Source organism: Epinephelus moara, chromosome 1 (assembly GCF_006386435.1).
Source record: "Epinephelus moara isolate mb chromosome 1, YSFRI_EMoa_1.0, whole genome shotgun sequence".
Classification (NCBI taxonomy): domain Eukaryota; kingdom Metazoa; phylum Chordata; class Actinopteri; order Perciformes; family Serranidae; genus Epinephelus; species Epinephelus moara.
Window position 1 is genome coordinate 28,472,685 of NC_065506.1, and position 11,124 is coordinate 28,483,808.

Consider the following 11,124-nt stretch of genomic DNA (forward strand, 5'->3'; position numbering starts at 1 on the left):
AAATGGGCCCGCTGCCAATCCTGCCCATGCAGCTTTAATTCATACCAACAACTTTTGGAAAAAACAACATGGAAACGGAGTGAACACACACATTACTGAAAAATTCATCGAACCCCAAATCAGCAAAAATATATAAAAATATACTCACAAAATGATCAAACAAATCTTGGAGAGGGACGCATCAAATGCAGGAAGATAGTTTTTAAAAATCCAATCCATTCACTGAGGTAACTGAGGAGTAAACACATTTTTATGTAACTCTGTTTTGTTATGAAGCAAATAAACTTTGCCCCAGTAAGCTGCTCGGTTTCCTTCACCCAAACACCTAAAGGTTAGGTCATGCACTAAGTTTAGAGGTCAAAGGTTAAGGCAGGCACAACATTCCAAACTTGCATAGTTGTGTGAGATTTTTTTCAAGCTTAGTGGCTAAAACCTGAAGTCAGTACAAGACTGTGTGTGGATGTTTTAAAAATGAGTGTAGATTCTTAAGACTGCAGGACAGTATTGAGGTTGTAGCCAAATAAAAACATGACTGTTAAAAAACACATCTAGCAATTTTTAACATAATCCTTTTAACTCACTCTACAATTATTTATTCATTCATTTATTTTTTGCCTAAACAGTTTTCCTTTATGGTGTAGATGGAAGTGGAGAATAGACAGAGCTTACAGGTAAATCTCATTTCATTAATGGGGTTTTAAACTATAAACTATTTGCACTTTTGTAAAACCATGCTCCTCACTTTGCTGTGTGATCACTTCATCATGACTGGCTTCTCATTAGACATGAAGTTGTTTATCCAGCTGTTCCTTCCTGCTGAGGCAGCTGGTAAGCTTTTTTTTTTTTTTTCTGAGATGCCTCAAATGGCCTCTACAGACCTCTCCCAATCATTCAGATTTGTTAGGGCTACCTAATGAGGACATTCTTGCAAATTACTTCATTGCTTCCTGCCAGCTCCACAGACTCAAAAGCTACCCTGGAAGTGTTAAACACATCTGTCAGATTTAATCAAATAAACATCTTTTCACTGTCAGTGGCTGGATTAAAGGGGACCCATTCTGCTTTTCCTCATCTTTTGTCATGTGTATAATGTTACATTAACTATGTTTACATGCACACTAATATGACAACATGCAGAATTTGATACAGTCATGTAAACATCATATTCCAGTGGATAATACAAATTAGGCCTTTTTCCGAATTGTAGCATTTTTGTGATGAAGACATGGGATTTGACGGTATTATTCGGGTTTTAGGAGCATTGTTAGGATGCATATACAGCACATTCAGAATACGCATCTCAGTTGGGGCTTCTTGCTTGTCGACACTCAGCTCTTTGCGTTGTACAAACCACCAGTTTGCAGGGCTGGGGTAGAGATGCATGCCCAGAAGAAAAGCCCACATATCTGGGCGGAAGGAGAAACACACCTACTTTTAGACATTAGGAAAGACTTGGATACAAGTTGGTACGCACAAAGAGGAGCGCCAGCAGCCATAATCCCATACGCACTGTGCATATATTTAAAAAAAAAAAAAAAGATTCATCTTCATATCATGAAAATAAAATTGTGATGAATGTGCCTGAAATGCACTTTTTGGCTGTGACCGCTTACTATGATGCAAATACATTTGGATGCCAATGATTGGTGCATGTGTCAAGGGCTGGAGGTCAGTGTATGATAAACATTTCTGGTGCTAAATTGTGATGCTAGCAATATTGTGTTACTTATCTTGTGTGTTAGCAAACAAAAGTAGTTGGAAGTGAGCAAACGAAAACAGCTGAGCATTTTTCAGGCTTTTGAAATGAGAAAGCGAACATGACTCAGCAGCGAAGATTACGCAGAGAGCAGCAGTTTGTGCACCAAGTCTGCTAATGTTACTGCTGCTAGCATTAATGTTACAACGTTAAAAGGCAAAGGCGAGGATCTAGGTGGATCTAGGTATCTCAGCATCAGCAGCAATGCTGGTTTTGTACAGACCATGGTGGTGAAGAGTGAGCTGAGCAAAGCTTTCAGTTTACCAGCTGATCTATGTTCCAGCCCTCACCCATAGCCGAACTTTGGGTGTCTGAATGAATGAAAAATCGCGGATACAATCAGCTCTGGAGGGTGTCTGGGCTCACCCTTAGAGGCAGGGTCAAAAGTTAAGACATCTGGAGGGAGCTTGGATTAGAGCCACTGCTTCTTTGTGACGAAAAGAGCCAGTTTATGTGGTTTCGGCATCTAATCAAAATCCTCCTGGGCACCTCCTTTGGTGGTTTTCCTGGAATGTCCAACTGGTAGGAGAACCCGGGGACAGATCCAGAACATGCTGGACAAGTCATGTAGCTTGGAAACGCCTCAAGATAATCCCATTAGGAGCCAGAAAATGTTGGATAAGTGGCATAAAATGGATTGAATGGATGGAAATGTAGGATCCTGAGTTTTTGGAGCTTGACCTACAGGGACTGAAAGTCAGGATATCTTGGCCTCTGTTGCATCTATTTTTACCATTCTTCTTTTAACGTCAGTTGCAAGTAAAACAAATACCCCCAAAAATAAGGTATTTTATCACACTGATGCAAAGATCCAAAGTGTTTTTATTTCACAATGACCTATGCCAAAAGTATTAGCTACTGCCATAGACAGGGTATGGACTGTCCTACGGTGTACAGTATATACTATCATATCCCCAACCTGACAGTATCCTGGGGTTAATTTAATCCTGTCCTGATCAATGTATGCAGTTACCGCATGTGTGGTACAACAGCATCTGTCTTTACATTATAAAGCCATTTGCAGAGAGTTCTTCCTGCTTTGCTATACTATGGGGCATGTGTGGCATGTTCAGTTGGGTGGGTCCCTTGACTACTGCGGCTGTACAGTAAATTATTTACCATCCGGATGACTGGAATTATCAAGTGCATGGGGAAAATCTAATTTCCAACCTTCCCTGGTAATACTAATGCTGTCCAGAACCTCTTCTTTCCAACAACATAATGGCAGAGGCAGGAAGATCAAGAGGTCTTGTAATCCCTCTGCAACTACTGGCCAGGTGGTTAAATGTTAGGTTAGATTTGGTCAACTTTATAATGGAGAGCAACAGGTGTAAGTCTCTTTGCTAATGGATACTTCACTTCATGTTTATAATTCCATGAGCCTCAACTGTAACTTAACGTTCTGTTGGAAGTGCAGAAAGTGATCAGTAAACCTCTTTTAGGTACTTCACATCCATTAGAGGTCAGTTTTTTCTCATCATTCCCCTCTACTGTCATTTTTACTGTATTGTTTTAACGCTATGTGGTGAAGCCAACATGTTTCGACCACCGCAGGCCTTCGTCAGGGTGTGGGTAGTGCCTGGATAGCCTTCCTGTCAATCCTGTTGTTTCCCATTCTCCACAAGCTTTTGATCTACCTTTGTATATACAGATTCAATCAATCGTCTCTCTCTTCCAAGAATCCTTGTGTTTTTGTTACCTTAGAATAAGCCCTTTATAGATCCATACAGAGCGGGTCCTCTTCCATGGAGTCCACCATGTTGTTCTACAGTATCCCAGGACAGACAAATCAAACACTGGCTCTAATATGGCCGTTCTTGTTTTCACATTGGCCACCATAGTTCTCTTACACGCTTGGCACACAGGAGAAGTTTCAGTTCTGTGACTGCATGACTAGATGCCAATAATCCTTCATACTGAACTTTTAACTAACTGGACGTTCGCCTGCTTTCTCCATTCTTTTGATACCAGTGTAGATTCAGAGGTCATCCAGCTGCCAGCACCACCCTATGACAATTATTCTGTTCTCACTCTTACAGCACTTAAAAGCTTGCTCCTTTAGGACCGGACCAGATTACTCATCCCCAGAACAACTATTCTATTTGTGTCTATGAACCACTGCCTCTGTCAGGATTGCAGGGTTTTAGAACCTGTGTCCTCATATCGTGGAAAAGATGCAATTCTGTCTTACAAACTTCATGTCAAAAGCTTACAGGAGTGCAAATGGAGCCACATTTCCAGTTCTATACGTTTTTGGTTCCACATGAATCTGTTACGTTGTGGTGAGTTGAGTGTCCATGCTACGGTATTCATGCAGAGAGGGTAGCACAGTGCGATGTTGGTACTCATTTTTATGTGAAACTGCACTATGTCTCTGTCTGCTTAGACTTATCCCTTTCCAACACATTAAGTTTTACAAAAAGAGGACGTTATCTCCTAATACAAATTCTCTAGGTTTCACTTCCATTTTTATTAAGGATCTGTCCACAGTCTTGGACAAGGAGCATTTTTTAAAACTCTAGCTGACCTGGTAATTGCCTGTAATGTCAAGACTTATTCAAGGTCCCCTCTGCAGGTGCTAATGGCCTCTGTTCAGTCAGCTTGCCCTTTAGATTCAACACGCGCTTGAAGCCTCAGAAGGGGGAAAAAACTTTGCACAGGACTGATGTACATTTCACCTTACAATGATCCATTCAAACTCTTAAATTTCCACAATCCTCACGTGCTAACTTTAATATTTAATATATGACTGTGGGGTCAGTCAGGCTGATTATCGACTCTTGCTGCCTATTCCAATAATGCAAGGTGTTGATATGAGAGAGCTGTGCGGGAAACTGTCTTTTTATTCTCAGCCAATAATGGTGCTGCTTCTTTTTGAGAGAGGAGACATTCACACTGACTCAGCTGAGACTGTCACTGGTGAGCACTGCACTGAGCATAATACTGTCCTCTCTGTCATGAATGCTCTCCTGTGTTGCAATTAATTTTCCAGGCCAATTCATGGCTAACATTAGGGAATGTGAACAGTGTGAGATAATTGCATTCTTGACAATACACTTTTCCCCTTGGAATGTAATTTCTCTGCCTCAGCTCCCTGGTCAGAGCAGGCGGCGGTGAATAAAGGCCTGCGAGCAGATTGATTGCTAAACAGTGTGGAGAGTATTTACTTTTACACAGACTGGTGTAGAGAGGCTGTTGACTTGTTAAAGGTGGCACTTGTCATGGAAGAAGAGACATCAAGACAATAATCATTGTGTGTGTATTAACTGGGAACTCTTGCTCGAAAGTCTTTAGTCCTCCATGAGCAATTTCTGGCATCATGTGGAGCTGTTGAGGACTAATTTAGTGCCTCTGGTATAGAGCCTGCAGGTCTGCTCAATAGTACTAAAAGGCTCATTCACACTAATGAGTTTCCTTGTGATGCAAAAACTAACTGGGAGGCAGGGTGCTTTATGACACATCATCCAATATTGTTACATAAGGGGAATTACAAGATGGCCTGAGACCAAGTGGCCAGTAATTAGCTCGGAGAAACCGGATGGACACTACTGAATTCTGTGGGAAAGTTTAGTTTGTCCAAGGACACCTCACTGTGATGCTATTCCCAAACAAGAAAGGCATTATTTTATCCAACCGTATATAATGAGCAGGATGAAAATGGTTCTTTAGGTTAAGTCAGGGATAAAACTTCTTGCAGAAGCATAGGAAGATCAAATCTACTTTGTATTCTGTACACTTCAGAAATTGCCACCAATTGACCTTTTGCTAAGCCCCACCCCTTTATGATGGTCCAACAAGCTGTGGGAGTAAGCATGGAGCCCACACTGTAACTAACTGCACTCCCTGAAGAAATATTATCACATAGTAGTGATTCCAGAGAGAAGCAGACAGAGGGGTCTACTGACTGAAGAATATACTCAGGATGTCAAACTGACTCAGCAGCAACAACAGGTTAAAAAGACAAAGATAGTTAGAAGCTAAAGCCGAACTATAGGCTACAGATCACAGTGAAAAAGTGAACCACCACATCACTGCTGATCGCCACAGAAGACAATGAATATAAAGGGAAACTTTGCTGATATCAAACCAGCTGTGCGGCATCGCAGTGTGTGCAGATGAATGGTTTTTGGCTTCGCCCAATCCGCCACTGGATAGGCAGATATCTCCAGGGGAAGTCAAACAACTTTCATCTGTGCACAATGCGATGACCCACAGCTGGATGAATATCAGCAAACTTTCCCTGCTTCCCTTCACTGGTTCCTATACAGCAGGCTTGGTCTTTTTTTCATTCAGTAGGCTATATCTTCAGTAGCTAGCTAGCTAACCCTACACTTTTTGGGATCTGATTTTGGTTTTGGAACAGGAAAGAATAACGTATATCATTTTTCCAACCTCTCCAGGTAACGAGTATCATTAATACATGACGTGCCCCAGGCACAACATTTAGCTCCAAATCCACAAAACCAGCCTGAAAATGAAGGAAATCTTAAATGATTGCATTAGAGTCAATGGAGCACAGCTGAGTTGTTGTCGGACCCTGGTCTGAGCCGGCCTGATGCTACGTTATGATTGGCCAGCCTGTGTCCGGGGGCGGGACTTAAAATTACTTAAAAATTACTTTAAAAATTACTAAATTACAATTTTGATTACACTTAAAATTGTTCCTCAGTGTTTAGTGAGGCAGTATTATATAGAAACGTGAGGGAGCAGCAGGGTACAACTGGACCTGATGGCATACTGACGAACATATTTTATAGTAACACTATTGTTGATTCAGTTCTGGATTATTTGAGACCGTTGTTTTGTGTTATTAAGCAACTTTCTGTGAAGTGTCTCTTGTAGTAACAGCTGTTTGTCCATGACAAACTTTGTCTGCACTTGGCCTTTGACCCTGTTCCTCTTACCACACTAAAAATGCAACGTGAGTGAGTGACTGCAACAAAGGCTGTCAATTTTTTTCCCCCTTTTTGTTAGTTTAACACATTGCTATCTGGTAATATGTACTGAAATATGACTCACTTGTATCTTTGTAAATGTAATGAAATCTTGTGGTACTGCCAATTTTTTGTCCACTCTTTATGGGTGAAAGTAGGTACTGCACACCTTTGGAAGCCATGTCTCTCATTGGCCTTAGCCCTGGTCATCCAGATGAAATCACACCACATTAAAAATCATATTGAAATATTTTAATAACAGAGGCACTGGTGAATTATGTTTAAAGGTATACTATGCAGGATTGTTGATAACCATTTGTAAACACGCTCACCAGTGCATGTGAAAGTAAAAGCCAACCCCAGATTCCCCTCTCATTTGGCTGTGGTCGCTACCTTTATATAAACTCCCCACCTCACCTGAGAGCAGTGGGTTACATGCCCTTAAAGGTCCCGAACACAGAAAATAAGAAAAAAATAAGAATATACCACAGACTGTATAAAATAATGGATGTAGCTACTATGAAGTCACCTATTGGTTTGCGGCCTCTCGTTCTAAAGCCACAAGTTCGGCATTTCAGCTGTTGCCATCTTGGTTTGTGGAGCCAGAAGTGACCATATATGGATGAGAGGGTGAAGCTGTGGAGCCAGGAGTGGATCTGACTCACAGACTGTAGTGACTCCTCACAGATAGCCTGTCAGTCAAAGTGGCCCGTCCTTAATAATGTGTAACTTTAACCCTTAATAAAATTCAAACAGGTGAGTTATACAAAAATGCATCCACTGTACATTTGTCATGAAGGGGGAAATTAACTATAGAGACCAAAACCATTTTTGAACCAGGCTGTAAATGTATTTATTTCTGCTGTAAATTTGGGCATTTCAACATGCAGTTGTGTGGGAACTGACTGGCTTCTGGAGCCAGCCTCAAGTGGCCATCACAGAACTTGACGTCGGCTTCCTTTTACAGCGCCGGAGGTTGCCGCTTGGAACATACAGGCAGAAGGAGAGTCTCTGCAGATACAGACATCGCCACACACTTCTAGTGGGTCATAATTGATGATTGAGAGTTTATTTCTGTATGAGTCTATACATTGTTTTTTAGCAAAGCCCTGCATAGCAGTGGTGTAGTGGTAGACGATGAGGTGGGTGTACTGCTTGGTAGGTGGGAAGGGTACCAAGGAGAAAGTGGGTATACTATCCTATATTTTCAAATGGCTTTTTGGCTGATAGGTGGGTATACTATTAAGTGCCAGAAAAAGAGGTGGGTGTACCCCATATACCTGCGTATACCCTCCACTTCACTGCTGCATAGTGCATCTTTAAATTTTCTGACCATTATAATTATACACACTGTATGTATCAGGGGATTTACAGTCGGCTGGTCCACATGCACATAGCATATTAGTCCTCAAGAACAAGAGACTATAACAGTGAGATTTTCCTTTCTCAATGGTTTCCTACTCACCCTGCTTAAAGAATGACAACTACAAATGATGCTCCTGACTGGACTGATTCAAATACCTGGCAGCATTTTGTGAATTAACCACAGTAATGACTATACATTGATGTCATTTGTGTACAAGCTCTTCCATTGGCTTGCTGTAAGTGACGTAGGACTTCTGATTGGCGAACAGTTTGAGGTAAAACATTTGACTGGCCAATAGACTATGATCAAGTGCTCACTCACTTAATATAGGAACCTTCGGGGAACATATATAAAAACCCTGCACTGTGGGGAGTGCTCAGCAGATTCACAAGTGAGGCTGTCATTTAATTCTCCATCACCAGAAGATCTATCATCTTACAGTGAGTATAGATAAAAGACTGCTTTAGCTAAGTTAATTGTGCAAATTATACTGTTGATGTTAAATAGCAGATATGATGATATGTTTTTGGGAGACGGTGGGAACTGAGTGGACTGGATAGCCACTTGTACTGGTGGATACTGGTTGCTATAAGAAGGGAGATGCAGCTTTGTTGGTGTGATGACGTTATACTATCTATGTAAGGCTGCAGCTAATTCAGCTAATGGACAGAGCTGCTGGCAAAGCTTCCAGTGTCACTATATCACTAATAGCTCTTCTATCTGCCTCTGCAACTTCAGCTGCTCTAACAGTGAGGGAGTCACAGAGAGGGACAGAGAGAGAGAGAGGATTCATATACCTGTGAATGTACGCAGTAGATGAGAAATCTAAACTAGAACCTGTCTAAACTAAACAAAACACGTTTAATGGAGTGAAATGTTGCAGACACAGATCACACAAAATCCTTTAAAAAACTTCTCTTTGCAACAATTTTCTTTACCTTGTTTGGTATTGTATGTGTTTTCCACAGAGAATCAGAATAATGCTGAAACTCTGGACTCTCCTTTTTGCCTCTGCGCTGATCATCTGTCAGATGTACGTCTCACAGGCAGCTCCTTCTAGGTGAGAGTTGTGGCATTATTCCTAAAAGTGTACAAAAAAAAATGCTTTGTAAAAACATTGTCACTGTGTCTGATATCTTTTGATATGTTTAAGAATATTTCTGCAGAATAATTTCCTTGTTTATCACAGCTAATCAAATAGTTTTTATAAACTGAATTTCCTCAAAATTCTTAAGATCAGTTTGCATGCTTATATATATTAAAAATGCCATTTAACTTTGTGTTTTAAAAAGAACAACTGTTGTATTTATGTGGACGAGTTACACAGCTTTTAAACCAGCACTGATGTGGAACCAGAACCACAGAGATCTGTCTAATTAAATGTGCATTTTCAGAAGTAGTAAGATGGAGTTAGATGGAGTCACACTATCCAATGATGACGCCCAGAGGTTACTCAGAGCTATTAAGGAGTTCATGCAGATAACTTCAGATGAGCAAGACCAACAAACAGCTGATGGAAACAGGTATACTTTTTTAAATATTTTTATGTATCATCATAGTATAGTTCACCTTGTCTATAATAAATAATCAATTTATTTACCTAAACCGCCACCAGTTCAGCACCATATAACACTTTTATTTATGAGCCCAACAGCTCCGACTTGTTGGTGTTTAGTAATTATTAAGGTATTTAGTGAACTTATTGTAACATCTGCTCTCTGTCATAATCCCACAATGCATGGACTGCACTTATTCATTCATTCATCCATCTATTTATTCAGTATTGAATGATGTGCCTGCAAGACAGTGTCCTTGGTCAGAAAACTGAGGAGTGCATGATATCATGACATCACAGAACATGAGAGAACATGCATGATAGACGTTACTACAGAGAATGAAATTGAACAGTAGCATGACAACTTAATTATAATAACTTTGTATGCCTGTCGGATATGTTAGCATGCATTTGAAGCATTCATTTAACGCATGACATTTTAGAAAAACATCATGCATGTAGTTATTAACATTTATCTGCATGCCACGGTTACTGTAAGCCTGTTTCTGCATGTTTGTCTCCGTCTCTAACAGCTTGGATAGACCCATGTCTAAGCGCTGCACCGGCTTAAGCACGTGTGTGCTGGGCAAACTCTCCCAGGACATTCACAAACTACAAACCTATCCCCGCACCGACGTGGGAGCAGGGACGCCCGGCAAGAAGCGAAGTCTATCTGAGCAATTTGAAAGCTACATCAACTCATACAACTGAAACTCTCCCTTTCTAGCCCATCCCGTCTGTCTGAGTTAACTTTTGCTTGTTCGCCCGGCTCTCTCCACTCACAAGACTGCTGATGCATGTGGATCCTATCTTCCTGACTAACTTCACAGAAACGTCCTTGCTTTAATTTCCCCCCTGGCAGACTTTAGATATTAATAGAGACTTGAAAACTTAGTTAGTTATAGAAGTGATGTTACTTTGACAGTTCTGTACAATAAAATAAAATACAGACACAACTTAAAAACCTTTCTGATGTGATTTTTCACTTCATAGTGACGATGTTTCTAGTTTAATAACTTCATCTTCTACATGAAAGCTGTTTTTTATTTGAGATTGAAAACATACAATACTCACTGAATTAATAAATAAAAGGAGAAAAGGGTAAGCATGACTGTACACACACCATTATTGCAATATTTTCCTCTACGTACTTCCATGGTGATTAATTTGTTGCTGATGAAGCTACATCATACTGTTTAATGTCTATCATGAAGATTTCTGACCTAATCTTGAGTATAATAATAAATTGTGTTCACTTTCTTCTCCATTGTTAAAAGTAATACAACAGCACAGAAGCGGGCATGCAACACAGCCACCTGTGTAACCCACCGTCTGGCTGACTTCCTGAGTCGGTCAGGAGGACTGGGACACAGCAACTTCGTTCCCACCAACGTGGGTGCCCAGGCGTTTGGCAGACGGAAGCGGCACGGCCCTGTGTGAGCACACAAGCAGATACATGGTATGTTAGCGCTCACTGAAGCTTACTCTGTAAGTATAAGAGAGCCAAACAGAC

General features: G+C 40.8%; 1 protein-coding gene across 2 annotated transcripts; it reads left to right on the top strand.

Moving 5' to 3' along the window:
* The first annotated feature begins 8,396 nt into the window (after positions 1-8,396).
* On the top strand, positions 8,397-10,726 carry calca (calcitonin/calcitonin-related polypeptide, alpha). Of its 2 annotated transcripts, none has more exons than XM_050046868.1 (4): positions 8,397-8,496; positions 9,025-9,116; positions 9,454-9,579; positions 10,145-10,726. In XM_050046868.1, exons 2-4 carry the CDS (start codon positions 9,037-9,039, stop codon positions 10,320-10,322), a joined length of 384 nt encoding a protein of 127 aa, XP_049902825.1. In that variant the 5' UTR covers positions 8,397-8,496; positions 9,025-9,036; the 3' UTR covers positions 10,323-10,726. The 2 variants fall into 2 exon arrangements, with proteins under 2 accessions (XP_049902825.1, XP_049902816.1); XM_050046859.1 differs by having other exon boundaries at positions 9,451-9,579; positions 10,145-10,719.
* The last annotated feature ends 398 nt before the right edge of the window (positions 10,727-11,124 follow it).